This window comes from Anoplolepis gracilipes, chromosome 1 (genome assembly GCF_047496725.1).
Source record: "Anoplolepis gracilipes chromosome 1, ASM4749672v1, whole genome shotgun sequence".
Taxonomy (NCBI): Eukaryota; Metazoa; Arthropoda; class Insecta; order Hymenoptera; family Formicidae; genus Anoplolepis; species Anoplolepis gracilipes.
In genome coordinates this window covers 17,450,255-17,474,536 of record NC_132970.1, presented here as the reverse complement: position 1 = coordinate 17,474,536, position 24,282 = coordinate 17,450,255, and the positions used below count along the sequence as shown (strand labels likewise).

The 24,282-nt window shown below is 34.5% G+C and overlaps 3 protein-coding genes across 7 annotated transcripts in view; 2 read left to right on the top strand and 1 right to left on the bottom strand.

Annotated features, from left to right (window-relative positions):
* Positions 1–4,266, bottom strand: part of C3g (C3G guanyl-nucleotide exchange factor) — a 69,645-nt gene extending 65,379 nt beyond the window's left edge. The window contains exon 1 of the mRNA XM_072896914.1: positions 4,071–4,266. Coding sequence (XP_072753015.1) covers positions 4,071–4,104 — 34 coding nt within the window. The 5' untranslated portion in view covers positions 4,105–4,266. The remainder of the gene's footprint in view (positions 1–4,070) is intronic.
* Positions 4,267–4,358: 92 nt separating this feature from the next.
* Positions 4,359–7,832, top strand: LOC140668195 (leucine-rich repeat-containing protein 57). The gene has a single exon (XM_072896993.1). It carries the CDS (start codon positions 5,017–5,019, stop codon positions 5,731–5,733), a length of 717 nt encoding a protein of 238 aa, XP_072753094.1. The 5' UTR covers positions 4,359–5,016; the 3' UTR covers positions 5,734–7,832.
* Positions 7,833–9,265: 1,433 nt separating this feature from the next.
* Positions 9,266–23,953, top strand: Pcl (polycomb protein Pcl). 5 transcript variants are annotated; one of them, XM_072896977.1, is made up of 11 exons: positions 9,266–9,984; positions 11,232–11,374; positions 11,459–11,659; positions 11,799–11,990; positions 12,137–12,309; positions 12,412–12,607; positions 12,708–12,952; positions 13,995–14,186; positions 14,348–14,570; positions 15,021–15,949; positions 16,964–23,953. In XM_072896977.1, exons 2-10 carry the CDS (start codon positions 11,246–11,248, stop codon positions 15,945–15,947), a joined length of 2,478 nt encoding a protein of 825 aa, XP_072753078.1. In that variant the 5' UTR covers positions 9,266–9,984; positions 11,232–11,245; the 3' UTR covers positions 15,948–15,949; positions 16,964–23,953. The 5 variants fall into 5 exon arrangements, with proteins under 5 accessions (XP_072753078.1, XP_072753058.1, XP_072753048.1 ...); XM_072896957.1 differs by adding an exon at positions 10,605–10,671 and having other exon boundaries at positions 15,021–23,953; XM_072896947.1 differs by adding an exon at positions 10,605–10,671 and having other exon boundaries at positions 9,266–10,030; positions 15,021–23,953.
* The last annotated feature ends 329 nt before the right edge of the window (positions 23,954–24,282 follow it).

Here is a 24,282-nt window from a genome sequence, read left to right as displayed (position 1 = left end):
GTTTTTTTTTTTTTTTTCTTTTTCTTTTTTTTAAGAACCTGCTTTTGTTGAACTATTGTAGCTCTTTGAGCGAATGCTCGATAATTTTTTTTTTTTTAAATTAGTGAAAAAAATTTACTATTATATTACGTAGAATAAGAAAGTTAAGCAAATACACAAAGATTGTAATTTAATAAGAACTCTTTCTTTATTTTCCGTTTCTCCTGACGTATTCATTATATAATTTATATTCATTACTAATGTTTTTCGCGATATTAAATTGTGAGTAATCACATTTAATGATGAAATTAGGGAAAAGGAAAAAAACGTACGATTAAGATCGGATAGATCTTTTATAAAAAGAGAACTGTGTTATTTAATAACTTTTAAATTACTTCTTGCAAACTGAAAACTCCAATGGCTTTAAATTATATGCTTTGTTAGATCACGAAACTCGGTTCACTTAAAAGAAACTTTTAAAATACATCAAAGGTCAAATTATTTCACAAAGAGCCGCAACTTAACCATAAATTATTGAATTATATCGTATGCGAATTTGTAGTAATGACTTTTAAACGCATATTGCTCGTCGCGAGAAAACGATTTCCGTTAAACGTTAAGCACTTCTTATATAGTCTTTTCACATTACGACATACTAATAAAAATTTATAGAGCGCAATAATTACGGTAATAAAGTTCATCGAGACGAGAGCAACTTCCGTCATGCTAATTACAATTCTGCTGGTATCATTCCAACATTAAAAAAAACAATTCTTTATAACAGAATTTCGTTGCTTTAAAATAACAGTCGGAATATCTATAAATAGACTATAAACGCATATAGTAACGACCATTAAGTTGCGCAAACTTATTTTGAACGAATCAATTCTTCATATATTACACATTCATGATTCATCCCCGAGTTAAAAACTTTATTAAAACATTGTTATGGTAGAATATTTTAACAATAACACCCTTCCCCCCCCCCTCTCTCTCTCTCTCTCTCAGATCCTTTCCATTTGTCGAATAATTTTTACAAACGTTTACAAATTAATGATCGAAAACTCTGTATCCAATTCCGCGTTCACAATCACATTAATTATGTAATATATAGATTAAATACGTGCTGAATTGACCATTGACTGCAATATATTTTGAATATTCATTTCACAAGCAATTAAACACGCACGAGTCTATTTTCATCATACGTAGAAAGGTTTTTAGCATTTATAAATGATTCGTTATCTGATAACCGCGCAAATTTTCAATTTTTATTTTTAATGATAAACTCTTTTTATAGCTGCAATAACAAAGAAAAAAAAGTTATAAAACACGGATAAAGAAAATCTGCCTAAAAACACAAAAAAATAGGATAAATATAATAGCGACAAAACAAAAAGTAGAAGGATTCTACCGGAAGCGAATTCGATGAGATTCTGATCTCGCGTTCCTATTTTCTCATCTCTGCATCTCTCCCTCTCATAAGATTACTCGAAAATCTCCGGAGCGAGTATTATCACATTCAATGGTGTCGCAGACTCCGTCCTGTCGTTTCGCTCGACAGACAATACACCCTATTATAGAATTTCACCACGATCCTTTTCTAGAAATTTAACGAGCTCGCTTTTCGAAGGAGACTATCACAATTGATTTATATATTATTGATTCTATTTTCACCCCATCGAAATCACGATATAATATTTCTCGTCTAAAAATTGGAAATAATCCTTGTTATTTTCATATTTATACTTCAATATCGTGAGAATAAGATTTTACGAAACAAAAATACAAATAATTACAATCGCACAAACGATGGAAATAATTGAATTTTTCCATCGAAAAGTTATTCTGAATATAACAAAAGAGACAATATATTCTATACATATTTTAATATCTATATTTAAAAAAAAACATTGAATAATGCTTCCGTAATTCGTCACAGGAGTGATTAAATTAATTCGCTTAAAAATATATGGAATGAAATTATCTTTAAAAGGCATCGCCCGTCTTCATTCCCATCGAAGCAACAAACGCGTTACGATTGCAGCAGATCAACTTGAATTAAACGCAATTACGCGGAACAGATGACGTGGGATAAAGTCGGATAGTCGTTGCCAATTTTATCTGGCAAATTGATCAAACTGCCTTTACTTAAGTATCTCTATCCGTCACATATCCCTTCGACGCTGAACGTATCAACTCTGATAAGCTACACCTGTTACACCCTGCGTTACATTATCAAAATCAAATCATTTATAACACAAGTTCTAAACATCTACCTTGATTCTGGTAGAGATGCGATTCTACACGCAAGTGCCTGTAATACGATAGTAATGGATATTTTTCCAATATTTTTAATCTTTTTGGTATTATGTTACATTACGAATGATATATCGAAAAGTTTTAAAAAAACATAAGAACGAAATATTTCGCGAACCCGATACGTCGACGATAAATTTAAACCAGGACGTGCAATTTTTACGCGAGAACACATACGTTGCGTTTGTAAAATACAACATACAACTAGAGAAAGATTTTATTTTGTTGATGTCAGCATCCACAAATATTCTACTCGTAATTAATATTTGTAATAATACTTGGTTGTTATAAAATGCTAAATTGCATATTTTCATCTTGCTTGAAAAGTTATCGCGTTCAATCGAAAATAATATTTAACTACTGATTGATACACACACATGCACATTATAATTAATTCTATCCTACCTTCTTGAATGATATTCAAATATTTGAAATGATTGAAAAATTTTTTTAGTTCCAAAAATGTGAGCTCCATCTTTGATAGTAAACAATTTTTCGAAAATTACTACCGAAAGTATATCGAACGAAACATCACGTGCAAACTAAAAGAACGAACACTAAACGAATAATAAACCGAAAAATGTATGACACGAAGCATTCACATTCGAGAAGGGCTGAAAAGAAAAGAGCCGACAAAGAAAAAGAAAAAAAAGAGAGAGAGAGAAAGAATTCGCAATCATTATGAAAATACAGTCCTTTTCGGTATATATTAGAAACAGAATAGGGTAGGCTTTTGTTCGAAAGGGACAAACAACTATGGGACAAAAACTCGTGACATGGCCAGCTGTTGAAATCAGATTCGGGACTCGTCATTCAGACGCATGTATGGTTTATTGACACACTCCATCCTGGCTCGTATTCTTACGACTAATGATTTTGCATTGAAAATAGACTACAAAAAAAAAAGGTTTCGAAGTCGAAAATCGAATAGAGGTATTTACATTGATCTATTTTACGTTAACTTGAGCTATTTTTCATTAAATAACTTCACAATTAAAGTAGCATACTGGTGAGAAGCCCAAGAAAAAAAGTTAGCATTCATAAGAAAAGTGAAACCTATTTTATATTTACGTAAATATTTATTTATAATAATACTTAAAGTATCGAGCTTAATAGAATTTTGTTATAATTAAATCTAATCGCGCTTTGAAGAGAAAATGTCGATTGTTGTTGACTATCAGTACATTTAATTTAATTTCACGATTAAATCAATATAATTTACGGCTCGTTTTTAAAAAAATTTAGAGACAAATAGTGGATAATCATGAAGAAACAAAATCATTAAGTAAAAAACAAAAACGGAAATTTAACGAAAAGAGAAAGTGTTTTTCTCGTAAGAAAATAAGATAATCGAGCACTTTCCCAACATTGATTATCATCAATATCAATACAACAGATATCTTAGATAGGAAGCCTCAGAAATATCTCAACTTTCTGAAAATCGAGAAAAAAATTACGCGTGCACGTTGGCAGGCAATACGTATATGCATACTTTTGACATTTCGCGTCCGGTAGCGTTATTGAACTGACGTTGCCGCTGACGCGAGCATCGATAAGATCTGCCGATTTAAAAAATTAACAATATTGATAAAAGCAAGATCGAACGAGTACTAATGAAGATCGTACACATTTGTATCTCAGAAAGGATGCCGGAACCCGCGGAGAGAAATAATCGCACATTGTCGCACGCGTTCGTCACATATACGCGCCCTCTCTCTCTCTTTCTTTCACGCGTGTCAGTCATCATTCGCGAGCGGGTGGTTATCTCTTACCTGTGTGTTTCTCCGTCTTCGGCGTAGAAGCCATCGTTACCCGGTTGCGTCGCGTGTTGCCCTGCTACAATCACGCACACCACCTCACTATTCCCACGCACCGCCGCATCGTAAACTACGCACTGGAGGCCGCCGCGATGTTTTCAGTCTGATGTAAACTCTACGCGCACCGCTACACCTCCGTACGTCGGCCATCTTTCGGGCGCGCGCGCGCGCCGCGTCATCTCGCGGCCGAAACGGGGAACTGAGGCCGCTATGGCGGACTCGCTATCAATCGCATGACATTTCACTCTCGTACGCGTATCCGTATCGTGTTCGCTGTCCGTGCGTGCGTGGGCGAGCGTCGCGGCGTGTGTGCACGCGTTTCGCGTTTGTCGCGAAGGAACGGAAGGCCGCGTGTGTCCGCGTGTGTACGCGTGCGGTAACAAACGTCGTCCGATCACGCGGCGACCGCGGTGATCGTTCGTGCTGCGAAAATCTCAACAACGAAGTGAACACAGCCGTACTACGCCACCGCGCATCGCGCGCGGTACAGTCGCGTGTAAGAGTACAGCGCTGAGAGGGTACAGTCCGCGTAGCAAGCTAAGCTGCCAGCCCCTCGGCCACGCTGTCAAAATTCGCGCGCTTTGGGTGGGATATCTCGAACCTCGAACTCCAAACTGCACCCTGTCTCTTTTTCTCGCTATTCTTCTCATTTCCTATAAAGGAGAAAAGCAAACAAATAAATATAATTTATAATCATATATAATATAATAATAGAAAAACAAAATAAAAGACTTTATAATAGTGTGCTTAATTTCAGCGAGATTTTTTAAATAAGTTAACCATTCGGAAAAGCGAAAAAACGGCGCTTGAAATTCATCACAATACGATTAAATTTTTCACCAGCTAATTGCTGTAAAAGGAGATCCGCACGTCAACATTCGCAAAGATATACCTATACGACATGGGCAATTCTGGCTTGAAGCAACATTATGAGACTGCGAAAAAGACTGGCACGCTAAAGCTATCTCAGCATAAGCTGGACAAGTTTCCGCAGAACCTCCATGCCTTGGCGCCGTTGTTGCGCACCCTGGACCTATCCGAAAACAGGTTCATCACGCTGCCGAATAATATTGGTGACTTTACGTTGCTGAAACAGCTGATCATTAGTCACAACCGGCTGACCGGCTTACCCGACACACTAGGCGCGCTCGTGAAACTAGAAAGCTTAAATTGCGCCGCGAATCAAATCAGGTCGATCCCGTCGTCGCTGTCGAAGCTGAACCACCTGAAGCAAGTTAATCTGTCCGACAATCAGATCTCTGACTTTCCGTTGGTGTTCTGCGGCCTCAAGCACTTGGATGTCCTCGATCTATCGAAGAATCGACTCACGATTGTGCCCGACGCCGCCACCAGCCTCCACGTGACCGAGCTCAACCTCAATCAGAATCAGATCGCCACCATCTCCGAGAAGCTGGCGGAATGCCCGCGACTAAAGACGCTACGATTGGAAGAGAATTGTCTACAGCTGAGCTCGGTTCCCCTCAAGATTCTGAAAGATTCCAAAATATCAATATTAGCGCTCGAGGGAAATCTTTTTGAAATGAAGCAGTTCGCGAACTTGGACGGTTATGACACTTACATGGAACGTTACACAGCGGTTAAAAAGAAAATGTACTGAAAGATGATTTCGTTACTGAAACGTAGAGAGCATAATAATTATATATTTGAAATTGCATTCGCGTTTGGTGAGATTAATATATTGTCTATAAAAAAAGAATTAGATTTGGATCAATAATGTCGTGATGGAAAAAAAAATTCAATTATTATATAGTATATATTTGATGTGTATTTAGATGCAACATTATCATCAATTTGAAAGCAAGCAGCCAATGTAAGATATTTAAAAGATTGAAATGATTTATTTAAATCTGTAGAAGATTTATATAAGATTTTATAATTTGGAAATATTTTCTTTTTCATATGTTGTTAAATCAAAATTTTGGTGAGATAAATCATATGAGGCTATATTTATATCTAGATGATTTATATGATTATATATAAATGATCAAGAGGAAAAAAAAATATTAATTTATATATTTTTCGAAAGATTTCAAAGGCATTAATAATAAAAATATTAAATATTAATTATTGATATTTGGAAAGATTAAATGCTAAAATAATGGGCACAGCTTTTGTATTACTTTATCAATTCTCTGTTTAACATTTAGCATATTTAAATCTGCACGAAAATGCTTAAAAATTTAAACAGATATAATATCTAGAAGGAATGATTCATTTTTTAACATAATAATCTTTTCTAAATATTTGTATACCGGATTGATAACAATCATGGAATGATACGCGCTATTATCTAAGGAATTTGAAAATATATGTTTTATCTTAATATTTTCCTTGACCTCAAATAAAGAATATTTTCTTTCCTAAGATGGAAACAAGATGGACAACCTTAGATTAATAATGAAAATTGTATTATATTTTGCAAATATAAAATAATTATTACCTAGCATATTATTACGACATATTAATAACCAAACTTTTATTTGTGTCGCATATTTAGGTGTTTTATAAAAATATTGCAAGCTTTACAATGTATGTGAAACAAGAGGGTAAAATGTAATTTCAGAATTAAAATATTTTTCAAAATGGGATAAAGACACATGTAACAGTGTGGAAAAATATGACATTAAATTGAGATATAAATATAGATCAAAACTAATTTAAAAAGATGTTCATATTCTGACCATTTCTGCTTGAAATATATAAAATTTTATTCAGAGATATTGAAGTGACACAACACTATTAACAGTCAAACAAAACCGAGTCAGTATATCGTCTCTTCTTTTAAATAATAATTTAAAAACATGCCTACGCTTTGAAAATTTGTATTGAGTAGTACATAGGTTCATTCCTATAAATCTTTTCGTACGATATAGTATTTGTTTATGCACATTAAATTGTACAATATGACGAATTAATTATTAATATTATAATATTAACTGTTAATAATTGTATAATTTTTCTATATAATACACCATGTTGTGTTCACACAGTTATGGAAATAATAAGATCGTTGAACTTTCTTATATGGTCAACCGCAAGTTAACCTTCGACCGAGCTAAGAAATGATAGTAAGGATCCGCAGTTGCAAATTATTATATTACACAAGACAAGAAACATTTAATTAGTAACAAGAAAATTCTATGATTTAAAAATTACATTTCTATATCTATTTATCCTGAATACATGTTACCTTTTTTACCTCACGTCATGAAATATGCAATTGTTTTTCTCCGTCAAAATATTGCAATTACAATTGTTTGTCTTATACGTAATGATTGAAAATTCACGACGAGTTTTATGTATGTCTCGAAATCTCGTTTTATGAAACTTTATTATAGATAGAATTTTGTTCATGTAATGGTCATTACAAGCGAGAAAATTAATCTCTTCTATAAAATTAATTACAATGTTGTATCATAATACATGGCCAATAACAAAAGCTATATATTTATTTAATAAAAACTTGTCGACAAAGTTTCATAAATCGAGGATTTTATATGTATTTAAATTGTGTCGTCTAAATCGATAAGATAAATATATTACAAGTTACCAAATCTATATTTACCTGAATTTAGGCACATGACTTTGAATATTTGTCGTATCATTATGTGCACTTATGATGTAATTATGCGGTTTTATGTGTAATATATATTATTTCTCTGAGAGAATTTCTGAAAATAAATATATTTATTTTTATTCTTATTGTGTCAGTTAATATATAATTATTCGATTTCTTTCAACATCAGATTATTGTTTAAAAAAAGACATCTTTATTTATTATTAATATTGAGTAAAAAAATATATATCTTCCATTTTGCATGACTGGATTAAAAGCATATAAAAACGGAAAGAAAAAGTTGAAACATTGAATGTCAAATAAACAGTTAATATAAAGTTTTACTTAATACATACATTGACACTCTCTTTCTCTCTCTCTCTCTCTCTCTCTCTCTCTCTCTCTCTCTCTCTCTCTCTCTCTCTCTCTCTCTCTCTCTCTCTCTCTCTCTCTCTCTCTCTCTCTCTCTCTCGTGAGTAAAATAATATCATTGTATATTATTTGAAAATATATATTTTTCTCTCCGTTTCATAGATTGACCATCATGGCCGATTTTAGGATATATTAATATTGAAATCAATATCTAAATCTGCAAGTATAAAAAGAGTTTGACAATAAGATAAAAGTTGACAAGTAAATAAAAGAAAGGCACATGTTTAATGTTACTTGCCTGCAAAATGTTACTTTACATGTAATTCAGTTTTATGAAAAAAATCACACGACTGGAGTTTAATTACATTATAATGACACTGCGAATAAGATAGGTAAATATATAATGACCATAGAGAAAATAACTTTAAGATAGATATACATAAACTTGTGTCCAAGGTTTCAATCATTGAAGTTTCAATCAATGTTTATCGATCGACTACTGTCAAACGATCGACGATAAATAAAAAATAAAGGAGAAAAACTCGGACGAGTAATTTTACAATTCCACGATACGGATAAGAGTGCATTGTTATGGAAGGAGTACTACTCTAGTGTTTGAGATATGTTTACGCTTCATAAAAGTAACGCGATTAACGAAAAACGATTGTTTCTTAAATAATAACTTTGACCGCTCGTATTTGTCACATTACTACGGTTGATTGAAGGACAGTAATATCGATTGTTTATGTTATGTCTGCACTGCAATAGGATACCGAAATGTTGCCCAACTCCGACCACTTTGTGTCGAGGGCCACGTTCCAAACCTGTCATTTTCTAATGTAACACGTGAGATTTGTTACATACATATACAACGAATTTTTACTTTTATATTTATCTGTCACTCTAATTAATAAAACTCTAATTTTTTCAAGTATTTTTAATTAAGTATTTTTTAAATTATAATTATGCTTAAATTGTTTGAAATTAGTATCTCTTTTTCATCATCTCAACTAGTAATATATTTTATATTTTTTTAATAATTATTTATAATATTTTAAATACAATTCTCTATGTATAAAAAATGATTCATAAGCGCGCAACGAAGGAGGAATTTCGGACGAAAGAATCTTAAGCCCGTATCAGACTACGCATTGAAAATTCAAGATTGAAGATTAAAAATTAAAATTTGACTAATCAGAACGCAAAAGGAACTAAAATTGCTTTGTATTGACAGATGAAATTTCAATCTTTAACGTCAATTTTTAATTCGTAGTCTGATATACGGGCTTTAATAAACGGTACGCGGCTTTTCAGAGAAACTTGAACACGCAAGTGAACTCCGAAGAAGGGCTTCCCAATTCTTCGCTACGTCCCTGCGCGTTTCACAGTCTCGTCCCCACGGTCGCACGCTTGATCCGCGTAGTTATTCACGGCAAGTGTTTCCTCGAGCATGGCGGACGGTGCTCGTTCGAATTTCCACGAGACGCAATGAACGTGCGCCGAAGTCGCCGCGGTGATGCCGTGTGTAACAATTGAGGGCGTCTGGTGATCGTGCGGTGCCGGCCTACGGAGGGTGTCCGGGGCGTCGTCGTGATCGGCGCGGCAACGCGCGTGTCGCCGACGTGTCGCCGCCGTGCGGTGGCAACCGCGCGGAGTCAGGCCCTTTGCCGCCGCCGTCGTCGTCGTCGTCGTCGTCGTCGTCGCCGCCGCCGTCGTCGCCGCCGCCGTCGCCGTCGTCGCCGTCGCCGTCGCCGTCGTCGTCGTCGTCGTTGTTGTTGTCACGAGTGCGCCGAACGAGCGAGCGTGAGCGAGCCGACCGTGGCGGGGCCCCCCCCATGATCGTTGTAAATGGCTGACCGGAGTCGAAGAATGAGGCCCGCACGTATTAGCAGCGCGTGATTCCACGGCCGAGACGCTGAGGTACGACCCGGGCCGTCGCCGGCTCGGATGGGAGTTTATTTACGAGGTACGCGCGCGCGCGCCCCGGCAACCGGGAACGTCGCGTTGCCGGGACGAGCGCACCGCCCCGGGTACCGATCGTCTCCCAGGGGTTGTTGGTCTTTCTCTCTCTCCATCTTTCTTTTTTATTCTATCTCTTTCTCCCTCTCTCTCTCTCTCTCTCTCTCTCTCTCTCTCTATCTTTCTTTATCCTTCTCTCTATTCCACGCCATCCTTGTCGATTGATCGTTGCCAAACGCTTTACGCGGGCGTCGAGTCGTCGCGTAGAGCGTGTCCGGCGAAATTTGTTGTGACTCGCCGAGATCCCGCGATGAATCTGCGATGTATCCGATGAATGTGTCGCATCGCGCGATCGACTCGGAACTCGGAACAGCGTCGTCGCGGCGCTCTCTCCTTCGGTGGCGAGAGTGAGTGCACCAGACTTTTTATTTTTATTTTGACCCTTTTTTTATTTTCATTTTAATGAAACGCCGATCATATGGTCGCGATCGCTCCTCCGGGCTAACCCTCGCACGAATCGTGCAACGTTATCCGCCGTGGCAGGTGGCGACAGATCGCGATTTACCTGGTGATTTTTCTAGAACAGCAGGGATAGAGAAGCGTGCGTACCTCGTTTTGCGGGATCGAACGCTTTCCTGAGCGTCAATGGTAACGTTTCGCGTTGTAATATTGCCGTTAGTTTTTCTCTCCTAAAAGGAAGCTTTCGAATCGTAGATTTGTGAAATTATTTGCGATAATCGGTGATATTTATGTACGATTTTAATTTCAAATAATAATATTGAAAAATATAAGACTGTTGTTAAATAATAAAAAAAATATACAATGCTATAACAAATAATAAAAAAATATAAGATTATAGTTAAGTGCATGCACGAGACCACAATATATCTACAGTTTTATAAATTCTTAAAGTAAATTTAATAATTATTTTTCCACGTGCTGTGCCCTTTATATTTGCCATTATGAAAAACTATTATTTCAAAGCGTAAATTCAAGATGTGTTTTGCAGAAAATCATCCATAGATTGTGTGTTTAAAATAATCTATCAGGTTTTGTGTTTTTTTTTTTTTTTTTTTTTTTTTGTATTTACAGATATGTTGAGTTGAATTTTATTTCTAATGGATATATCCCTGGAAATTTTATCACGTATTTTTCTATTATAAATAAAAGTGTGTTGTCATTGTTACATCTTATTATTTGTTATTTAGAAACAGGGTAGAAAATGTCAGAACCTGAGGAAAGTCTGGCAGCTCCGGATAGCACCACAAGGGAACAGCGAATTGGCTTCTCCCATGGAGATGATGTTCTTCAACATAAAGATGGCAAATTTTACCTTGGTACAGTTGTCGAGGTAAGCAAATAACTCTAATTAGTAATTTTGTTTTATTCAAATATAAAATTCATACGACGGTACAACAATATTCTTTTTGTATAGGTGGACTTGGCAAGGGAAAGATGTCTTGTCAATTTTATGGACAACACATCTTCCTGGTCCTCGTTTAAAGAGCTGACAAAGCTGGCTATGCCAGACTCGGATGTTATGTGTGTTCTTTGCAAAAAATCTCAGCCTAAGACTGATAATGACATTATTGTTTGTGACAAATGTGGCCGTGGCTATCATCAAATGTGTCATCAGGTATGGAAACCTATTTATATATATATATATTTGAGATAAAAATATTGATTGGATTGAAATTGCCATGATTGAATTGAAAAGAAATCTGATAGAGATATGGAGTAGTAGCTTAGTAAAAGAGAAACATGTATATTTGTAGCCTCAAATACCAAAACAAGAGCCAGGTGCGGATACTCACTGGATGTGTAAAAGATGCACAGATAACCAGCCGCGTACGCGTGAACCTTGCGAGCCAAAAACTTCTATGGTTAAAGCAAGCATCAGAAAAGTTTGCAGCGGTAGGGACCAACCTCAACCACCACCAGATGACATGACAAAATTGCCGTATGACGTAAGATTCAAAGATATAATAAAATGTTCATTATTAATTTGACAAATAGTTTCTCTGATTATGTATTCTTTTGATATAATTTGTAAAGGATAACAGATTAGGAAGATAATATGTTTTTATTGATAACTTTATTATTATGATTTCAGCCTGATATGTTAAGCTGGGATGCGCATCACAGAGTAAACGCCGAACAAATTTATTGTTATTGTGGGCTTAATGGTGAATGGTATGCGCAAATGTTACAATGTGCTCGTTGTAAGCAATGGTTTCATGAAAAGTGCATCAGATGCTTAACTCACCCTTTGTACAGTGGTGATAGGTGAGTGCAAATACAAGAATGTCATTGTATTTAATTAAATTTAATCCATTTTAATTATACTATTATCCTGTATTAACATGATTGAATCACTAATGATTGCAGATTTTATGTGTTTGTTTGTTCAATGTGCAATCATGGGAAAGAATTTGTTCGACGTTTAGAAATGAAGTGGGTAGATCTGGTGCACCTGATGTTGTACAATCTGACTGTTTATAACGCTAAAAAGTATTATGACTTGGACACTGTTATTATTCCTTACGCGAATGACAACTGGTATACGTTACAACTTCCACCACGGGTAAGAATCTTGTATTTTTATTAAAATAGACTATGCAGTTCAATATTTTAATGTGTTTGACGTTTTAGTACTCGATATAATGTTTGTTGTATACTTTTAGATTAGAGACGTTAGTATTGAAGTACGCAGGGAATCAATATTGTCAATATTGACCAACAACAGAACTAGATTCAAATGTGGTAGAGAAATAAAAAAACGCACTACAATATGGGGCCTCCGTGTCAGATTGCCACCACCCTGTCCAGTCGTCAATCTTCCAGCATCCGGTGAAATAGATGATTCTGTATTACGTAGATGTTGGTTGGGTGTTAACAAAAGACTGCAATATCTTCCTCCACAAATAGGGTTAGTAGGTTAATAATATTATGCATAGCAGATAGATATATGACAATGTCAATTATAGCAATTTACAGAGTATAGAGGAACGTGGGGTAGAACGGCTAACGTAATTTGAGCAAGTTTTCAACATATTAAAAAAAATAAATCGATCTTTTTTTTTACCAAAATATTTTTTGGAATATTCACTATATCCACTATAAGAAAAAACATAAGTTTATTATAAAATAATAGTTTAAATAGACGAGATTATTGATTTAGTAAAAGCCTAGATTTTCGTGATATCTTTTTATAGTGATAGCTTTTCATGCGGGGTATAATGAACTACCTCCAAAACTTGTTTATTTTATTAACATTTATGTCTAAAACTTCTTAAAAGTTGTATATTATAATATAATATATAGAACATAAGAATATAGATTTGTATTTTTAAATGATAACTATAAATTAATAAATAAAAACAATTCTCTTGTTATAATAAATATTTTTCTTTTTAAAACATGGAAAAATATCCTTTAATATAATAATTTTTGGTATTAATTTTCAAAGACAGCATCTACTCTCTTTCTCTAGTATAAAAATAAAAAGTACAATATTTTGTGGGCTAATATTTCATTAAGTCTCAAAACGTATTTATTTACTTTTGATCATATAAAAAATTATAATTAATCAATATTTACATAGACACAGTATGAAATTAATAAGAAAAGATCATTTTAAAACATAAATGTGTTTACGGTAATAAAAAATAGAATTTTCTCATTGTTTACCTTATGTAAATATATCGAAGAATTACAATTCAGTCGCGGAGAGCACAGCAAGTGCATTAAATAATTTATAATAACTTTTAACTAAAAATATTGCAACCACTGATAACAGCACACAGAAAGAGATACCTAATAGCAATAATTGTGCAACATATTTAATGATATGGTAGCATCTCTGTAAAAAGATATCGACTCTGCACCATTGTAACCCGCGGTGCCGTTCTACCCCACGTTCCCCTATATGTATTTGCGTTTATGCAATATGCAAAATTTAATTATTTCAGTCCTGTAAGTTTGCCAGAAAGTACAAAACAATTGATTGCATTGAGGCAAAGCGTGGCCGAGAATGTAGAAATTCCTGTGAATCCCTCAGATCTAGTAATGCGAGGTACAATTTATCAAAATTCGGAAGCAGAACAAAGCTCGTGTCCGAGTCCAAGTCCACCCAGTCAATCGACGCAATCATTAAGAGAAAGGTATTTCATTCTTTATGTATATATAATTTATAAAATCACTTTCTCTTGACAATGATAAGAATTTAAGAATTTTTACTATTTGTGCCTCTATGTACAAGCAAATATAAAACGTTATTTCATGTAATGGATTTCTTATAAAAAAATTTTGTTTATTCTTACAGGTATAGCGGCGGCGGTTTTGTAAAAAAATCATTCCCATTTCCAAAGTTGAGTTTACAAAGAAGACGTCGTCTAATGGCGTTAGGTAGTTCACGAGAAAGAATGTTACGTAAACATAAGAAAAGGGAGAAAATATGCGGAGATGGTACCATGGGAAAATCGCAAGGAGTTCGAGAAGCAAGATACAGAAAAGCGAGAAAATTATTGAAAAATGCCATTGCCAAGGTATAAAGATAGATTTTTCTCTTATATCATTTCACATTCGTGTATATAAATCATATAATAGGAACATAGACATATAACATACAAACACTGTACGTTTGGCTCAACAGACGTCAAAAATTGAACAGAGAGAGCATGCTTTGGGTCACTGTAACAAAGACAACTTTACTTGACAACATTACAAAAAGACAGGATGATTAGGTAAAGCATGCTCTCTCTCTCTCTTTCTATTTTCTGACACGTCTTGACAATTGAAGACATAGGGAACGAGGAGTCTAATATATTATACGTCTATGAGTAAGAAAAGCAATTGATAATCGCGCGATTGATCTTTCGATTAACTATTATTACCTGAAAAGCAAAAAAATTGTTCCATCGTTTTTTTACCATGCATGCATCTTATTTATAATGCTATTATAGTGTCATTTGCCTTTTTTTTTTATTTTAATGCAGAGCAAATCACGAAGTTCAGAAGCATCCGATTTACCACCAACACCTCCGACTTCTGTTTCTGGACCACCGACACCACCAGCCACAACGTCAGGTATGTCCGAGCTATCCGTGCCTAGCTCTGTGGATCTGATGCATCCTCTGCCACCTTCGACGCCCGCGGATACGAGCGGAGACGAGACCAGCTCAAGAGGAACTCTCGATTCATTTATTCCACCACCCAAAGATTTTGAGGGAAAAAATAATCCATTCAGTGATTTGGTGGGAACGCCTTGTAGTCTTAATCAAGGAAATTCGAGTACGCCGTTATCTTACAACCAGTGTCCCATCACCTTGCCTCTACCGCTGACACCTGTGATCTCGCAACCACCGGTGGTGCGTCCAGCCAAGAGGCAGCTATCTGAGAAGGATATTATCGTCGACAGAAATGGACAAGTGAAGCGCAGAAGGCAACATCGACGAGGACGTCCGTCCCAACAGCAGTTACAATTACAGCAACAATTTCAACAAACCGCCAGTAAGACGGCGGCTATTCTACCAGCTCGTAATAATGAAGTTAAAAGTGAATTTGCCAGGAATTTAAGAAGTTCATATAATGGTGCCTCGAGCAGTGCGAGTAGTCAAATTGGGAATTGTGTGGATTATGCCTTAAATGGTAGGAGGTTGAGACAGCGGCAGAGTAATGATAAATTACCTCCTCCCGATTCGCAACCGCAAAGAAAGAACAGCATGCCTTCATCTCCAAAGTGTTCGCCTGTGAAGCAAAGTGCGCCTGACATATCTCTGGATGATCTGAAGTCATCGGTGAATATTTACTTCGGTGCAGCTAATAGAATAGCTGCTGGTGAAAAGTTTGTCATCAAAGCGAAGAGGATAGGACCAAACGGTCAGACACAATACCTCATCGAATGGGAGGGAATCAATACTTAACGGTAAATAATAATCCGCTTACTACGAATATATTGCAATCGTATACAAATTTTAAGTTGACATCAAGTGTGTAAGATGGCGATTAGCTGCCGGAATCTTATAATCAATTCCCGGTATTTTACAGCAAAATGATTGTGATGAATTATTTTGCGTCAATGCACTGCCACTTGTTACATACATTTCATAAAAATGTGTGTATTTATCGGCGTAGAATATGTGAATGTTCTTGTAAATGTACATCGTGTTCCATTAAATTATTAATCCAAATGTTCTTACTACAACAGTTTATGACTATCACATTATATTGCTGGGTGCATCTATTTTTATCTATTCATCTATTTTTAGCCATAAAAAGCATATACATTTCATATTGATTTCAATGCATATATACTTTTATCATTTTAACACATCCTTTTAGCATATCTATTTTAATGAAATAAATAGGAAAAAAATGCTCGTTTTAAAAATATTTACAAGAACAATCAGATGTATTGCTTATCAATTGTAAATAGTGTAGCATAGTAGACTTGCGGGGAGGGATCGATGATGTAAGCCGCGCGAAAATTAAGTTTCGTGTGCTTTACGTTCATTTACAGAAAGATTGACCAATCATCCCTGAATATAACAGATAAGACCATGAGTTATGACATAATAAAAGTGAATTGTAACAGACAGTTGTTCCTCTCACTTGAACTAACGTACTAGCGAGAATGTTAGTGGCTAGTGGTAAAAGAATAAAACAAAGCAGACGTATATACTGCGAAGGTTATTTTTCAATACACTTGTGTAGAGATAGTCTCTGTGGTTTCTGTAACTTCATTGTCTTGGATTACATTTTACTTTCCAAGTAGATGACAATACGATGCAAATCAAAATTTTTCAACAAATTTGATGTATTATCATGATTGTTATACCTTTTTATTTACTCGGTTTACATATGCAATAATAACAATGAATAATACATAAAAAAAGAAAAATAGAATTGTGCCAATCACTAGTAGTATTTTTTCGTACAGATCAGATTCGAAGCGATATACTTGAGACGATGAAGGTGCAGACTTAGCATTGCTCACTATTATACAAGACTAAAGAAGGAAAAACGGCACACTTTTTTCGTATCACTTAAATCTAACTGCGAACGACGCACTCGGTGAATATGTAAGTAAATTGGCCAAGTTTATCTGTGCAAAGGATAACGCCGTAAATTTCGACTACGCAAAACTGTGTTAACAGGCACACAATATTGTGAGCTCATTATATCGTGTAGTCGTGCACTGTAAGAAATTAATCTTTGTGCATTAAATCACTAGATGCTAAATTGCAACTGTACATAAATAGGTTTATATATTATATATATCGGAACAATCGTGTAGCACACAGTTTAGACACGATAATCACAGTAAAATGTAACAGCGTCACAAATTCTCTTACGATAATTTTTGATACAGATTATTTTATACAACTCTGGATAATCCTGCTGGGATTATTGTATAAGAAACATTTTTGTACCTCAGACTGTGCACAGAATCTATGGTCATGACTTACTAATCAGAAAATATCTATAAAGCAACTCTCTAAGCGATACAATGTAGACATTGCGGTTGTATAGTCATTATTAGAATTTCAAATCAAAAGAGCTTATTAGAAGATTTAACTAAGCATTTGATTTCCGTTTATAATAATTTTATTACCGAGGTCCGCTCTCATGATCGAATTTCGTTCGATATTTTGCAGATACATGTGTTCGTTTGACATTTTAACGGGAAACTAGCGTGATGTATATAAACTCTTGTTTATTTTTTATACGATATAAAAGTTTATTCACGAGCGGATTTTTATATATATATATGATCATAATCATATTTAAAATAAGCATTTTTACGTTAATGCTATAAAACAATTCTCATCGAATTTTTTCCATTCACTGGATAGATATAATTATTCTGGAATATATATTTCTCTCACATGCGTGTTTCCCAGTATCTTATAATTAATGACAAGTCCATAAATAGCTCGCCTGCTTCATTCAACATTTTAAAATATAAGTATTTTTGTTTTGTATCTGCTATTTATGTAAAACTTTTAAACGCAATGATACATCTAAATGCAAATGATACTTTTGCATTTTGATTTCTTGGAAGAGGCTTAAATAATCCGAGACCACTGTGGTATGAAATGAGAAATATTTTATGCGCGAATTACTTTTTTATTACATAGTTATAAGATGTGAAGCAAGTAACAGAAAAAATCTTCCTTTTGCAAATAATTCCATAGGCAAATAATTTTTGTAAAACTTATACAATAGCAAAAGTCAATTTTCGGCTACGACGAATCATCTTTCGTGTAAAAATTCTCGCATCATTCGTAAGATACTGCTAGCTTCATGAGCAGATTTTTATATATAATCGTAATCATGCATTTTTACGTTTTAATTTAACAGCAATTATATAATTCTCATCGAATTTTTTAAATTTACTGGATAGATGTAACAATTCTGGAATAGATATTACTTTAAGAAATTTCTACTTTACGCAAATTGTATCATGTGTTTGTTACATAGTTGAAGCGATTTTAGGAACGTCTTTTTCGATTCATACCACAGCATACTCTACAGAGTAATATGTAGGTAATATGGAGACGAAGACAAAAGAAATGGACACTGCCAAACGTCTAAGTTATATTTAATAAATGACGTTGAACAATGCGTTGCGCGCTATGATATAATAATTAAATGACACATTTTCATTCGCGTTTATATGTATCGTCGCTCACATTATTCCATACACGAATGCGAGTAAACGTTTCGAGCATGGGATTTCGCGGAGACACGTTGCTCGATAAAGTTACGACGCGTACATGTATGCACATTCGATAAGTTTAACGAAAGTGTGAAGCGTAGTATGAACTTGTATTTTTCGTGTTCGAGATGTAAGAGATGCCGTGGGAGATTCGTAAACTTCAAATATTTAATTTATCAAATTTTCAAAAGAATTGGAGAAATATTTAATGTTTTTTTCTTTTTTACTGCGTGAATCTTTTTTTTAATTCTACGTCAATATTGTAGGGGATAAATCTTGAAGCGTACAAAATATGAGAAGACATTATACGATGGCATAATTTATATCCAATACTCTTTGTGAATTGCAGTGAATTTTAGAAACCTACCTACGCTATTGCATTTCTTATGACCTTGGCCTGCTATTGGTTAATATCTTGTTTCTTTCACACGTATAAATGATGTTTATTACATACTTCTATCTCCGTGTTTTACTGATATGGGCATACCTGATAAAATAGCAAAATATCGAAGTATGGTGATAAAATATTGAACTTTATTCCTAACAAAAGAAAAATGACTTAGTTAACATTCTTACCGGGTTGCTAATTAATATTAGTTACACTCTAATTAACACTAACTAATAGTCTTTCTGTGCCAGAGATTTGCTCCCTATAGTATTGTTGTGTATGATTAAGAGTTATTTTTTATTCGAGGTAAACTTCTTGTGTTTTTAAAGTTGCTGATCTCACTACAGCCGTATTGAAGTATATGACGTCAAGAATAATAAATTGTATACATTTTTTTTGCGTTATAAGTCAAGCTAATTTTGTATGCTACATCACTTGTGTTTGATAATAATACAGATTGATAAAATATATCGAAAGGTCTCTTCAGAATTTTAGTAAATAGCTTTAAATTTTGATACATTTTGATGATTTATCGATAATTCTGATCAATCTATCTATGAACCTTGTAAAATTAAAACACATACGGACTTAATTACACCTACATTTATTAATTCCTTAAAAAAGGGAAAGTATTCGATCCATTTTATTAATCTGTATTACATAGTCGCAATTCAAGACAGCTGGGTTAAGAGATCAGGAATTCCGAGACAGCTAAAACAACTTAAATTTTGCGTCTATGACATAATGAACTATAATGAATTAAAAATATACGAGTCTTAAATTCTTCCACGTTATCTCCTTTTATTAATGGTTTAAAATATCAAAGCGATATGAGGCACAGTTCCGTCAACAATTCCGTTTATTTCCCTCGTATCATATGCTTAAATAGAATAAAGAAGCAACATTCAGCGAATAATGCGTATCGCGTTAAAAAACGATGCGTTACAAGGCGATCGATCATGTTGCAACAACGAGTATCATCTTCGCGATATCGCAGTATTTTATACGAGAGTTCACATATGATTTCTGATACGAGTCTAAGAGTGACGATTTTTTTGTATCGAGACCCAGTAGTTCGGGTCTTTATCGTCGGAAAGAAATTATTGTAACGCCACAAGGATAAAATGGATGAATTTTAATCGCTTGTGTGTGCGAATGGAAAGAGAGAGAAAACAAGAGAGATGTCTAGTTAATTATCGCGATAAAATTTACATTTGATTATGCGTGTCAAATTTGGAAGAAATGCATGCGCGACGAAAGAGATCGTAAGAGAAAGAAAAAGAAGATGAAAGTTAATACTGCCAGTGTCATGTGTGTGTGTGCGTGTGTGTGTGCGCGCGCGTGTGTTGCGTGTGTGCGTGTATATATATATATACACGCACACACATTTATATGTACATACATGTTACGACTCCCCCGCATCCTCCTCTCGCTCACCCCTTTTTTAACATAATATAGATATCCTACAAATACATCTCCAGAATAACGCGTAGAGTTATATACCGTTTGTATGGCGATTACAGAGTGTGCGAGCTCGAATGGAAGCTCGGCATCTCGCTTCCAGAGCGGATCGTCCGCCGGTTCTCGCGAGCGAGACGCGCTCAGTGTTCTTCTGTATGAGATTTTAATGAAACGTAGAAATTCCGATCTCTTGACATGTGTACACACGCACAGTGTGTTGTCCGCGGGTTCGATTATCAAGGGACCTATAATCGCGAGCGTTTTTAGGAGAATTACTCTTGATTCATTATAGGTATTATACACACAAATCCGGAGAGAGATGTTTATGTGATAATCAACCCCCTCTGAGTTGGTCCTCCAATGTATGGAGGTGGAGGTCGCGCGTTAAAGTGAAAATTTTTCGAGATGCTGCTCTCACGAGAGAAAACGCTTTAGTCAATACACGAAATTTAACAAACTGTTATTTGTAAATTTTTAGAATATTCGCTCGTTGTTGATATAAAATATTTTCTGCGATCAAATCGGGGAGACTATTTGACATCAGATTTAAAAGCGAGGAGAAAAAGATGTGTCGACCGCATTCGGAAGTAATTTTGATTATAAATTGTATGTCTAAGATATATTTTACGTAATTTTCAAATCGAGAAGATGAGTTGGATTTAAGTTATCGATTGTGCGATGCAAAGATTGTTACTTTACCGAATAATACGAGTGCCGAGTCAGTATAATACGCACGAAACGATCGATTAGTAGTCATTCTTAATTTCCGCCGATATCTGTATGATTCGAGTGCTGGTTGCCCGAATACGTTAGTTATTTTCCCTTTGTTCGTTACTTATTAAAAAAGACCGTTCACATTTGTCGCAATAAAAGTATTGTATTTATGAAATCTACTTCCGTTTATCTCGAGAGGATTACGTTTTCGATTGTAAAAAAAGAATACTGTTTTTAATGGCAGGGGGGAAAAAAAGATCATTAGTTTAATGTAAGTAGCGTACAACACGTTACGCAAGTTTTCGTACCAGCAACGTGTTCGTAATGAATTTTATCTTTAATATAAATATACTTTTGACAATATTCTATAATGTAAGAGTCATTTTCATGAGGGTGTTCACATAATTTTTCGTGCGTACGACGCGTTACAATGAACGATCACAATTGACAAATGTCTTCGTGCCAACACGCAATGTTGGCAAAAATTCTCTTTATATATTATTTTGACAAAAAAAAAAAAAAAAAAGAAAAAAGAAAAAAAAAACGTCGCTCGCAGTCCAAATTTTTGTAGAAATTATTTTTAGCAATGATTAAGACTCGACACGCGATTTTGCAGCTAGTTAATAGATTTCAGGAGAGAGCCGAGATAAGCGAAATGGATCGCCGAGCCGAGATCGATTCTGTAATCCTCGTGCGCGGAGAGGGATGTAACACGCGCGAAAATGTAGGCAAGAGTATGTATGTGTGCGTACAATGTGCGAATGCGTTTAATATGTTCATGCGTGCGTGTGTATGTGTATATTTGTTTATGCGCGATAAACTCTTAAAAAGTGGAATAACGAAAAGCGAACGATAATTAAGCGGAATCAACAATTTGTCATCGCAGAGGTGAGAGAGAAAGAGAAAGAAAGAAAGAAAGAACCGGAAACAGTCGGAATAAGATAAATAACGTGTGTCCTGATTCTTGATTTGATTAGGTAAAAAACTCCGTCGGAACGTCATATTTGCGCGATTTCGTTATTTTTTTCTGTTCTTTTTTTTTTTCTTTTTTTTTTTTCTTTTGCGTCAGGCGAAGACGCTCGTCTTTTTGCGAGATCGCGCGCGAAAGGGTAATCGTTTCGCCAAAATTGATGTGTGATAGAAAACTCCACTTATATATACATATATATATATATATATATATATATATATATATATATATATATATATATATATATATGTGTGTATATATATCTCCGAATACAGATCTCCGAATTTTTACGTTTCTCTGCGTACATTTCCATTTTTAACGTTAATTCAATATAGACTCTGTATATAATACACCGCCTGCACTTATACGAATATTTGCGTTCGTCGCTCTTGCCGATACCCTTTCGCTTCTCCCCTTCCAATCCTTTAAGAATTAGATGCCAATCGACATATCATATCGCTACTTCCGACCGCATTGTACATACACTCATCTCTGTGAAAAAGAATCTTCTCCAAAATAAACTGCCAGCCTATTTGAAGAATCATTTTCATACGGGAGTCATTGCGCTACTGTGTCGCGCGATATGAAACCAAATGCAAGCATTTGCGTTGGATTTTCAGTGAGTATAAAAGACATACTTATGCCACACGACATGTACCAAGTTTTAAAATAATCTTTTTCATTTTTTCATGATAAAATATACGTTGTCGTTTGTCTTGCGATATGTACAATTAATTATTTTAGTACAAACATTCTGACAAGGAGGTTGAAGGAAGTAGAAAGGGAACGGCCGGAGCATATTTTTATGTTTATAATATATATATATATATATATATATACACATACATAATGTCCCAGAACCATCGATTAGTTTATGGATTCTTTTAAACAATTCAGGATCCCCACAATAAATTTCTTGATGAAAATTTTGTGACGGATATAATTTTTCTCACAACACTCTTCTGCAAGCTCTCATAAAAATTTTAGTTTAAGTTATTATATATAATATATATTGTATATAAATTTATATACATTTTTATATATAATTATATATTTACTTATTTTTGTTTTTCTCGTAAAAGTCCAATTTAGAGTATAATTAAATACAAATAACAATATGTCAAAATGGAACGCAATGATGGGTAAAATATCAAACTTCTAACGAAAATGATCTATCTGTTGTTTATTATTAGTTCTCAAAATTAATTAAAAGAATTCATCGGACAACGATGGTCTTGGAACGTATATGCATATGTATATACATATATATATATATATATATAATTTTACTTAATATTATATTATTTTAAAAACGATACAATCCTATCTTTTCTTTCGAGCTGTCATTGATAGCTGCCTGTCGCTGCGTTTAAAAGCCACGCATGGCATTTCGATGACATTGTCACGACACGATGACGCTTGCCTGTCGTTCGTTCATTGTTTTTATTCAATGCTTACGTAAAAAAGAGACTGATATAAATTCTTTGTATTTTTTTTTTCATTATTTGTTTACGTCAATTCCAGAGATCGCGCATGCGGAGATCTACAAACAAAAACTAAAAAAAATTTAAAGCGAGAAGAAAGATCGATTATCGATCTCTCGATAATGACCGATGATGACGGAATCGTTACTGTAAAGAGAGAATAATAAATGATACGTGTAGAATTAATGAAATTAGTAATATTCCGCTATCCTGAAAAAAAATCCCGTTTCTTATATAAATATTAATATTGAGGAAAGTTCTTAAAATGTAAAAATTATTAATAGACGATGAACTGTGATTTTTCATGAATTTCGGAAGTTGAGTAATCGATTTTCTGTTACGATACATGATATGAGCGGAAGATGCAAAGCGTGCAATTTACTTTTGTAATTTGTGACATTTAGACAAAAATTGATCGAAAGTCCGCGAGAAAAATTTACATTTCCAGCACATTTATTATTTTGAGATTTATACACTGTGTTTATACTGCTAGAAGTTACATTAATTATTCATGAGAATG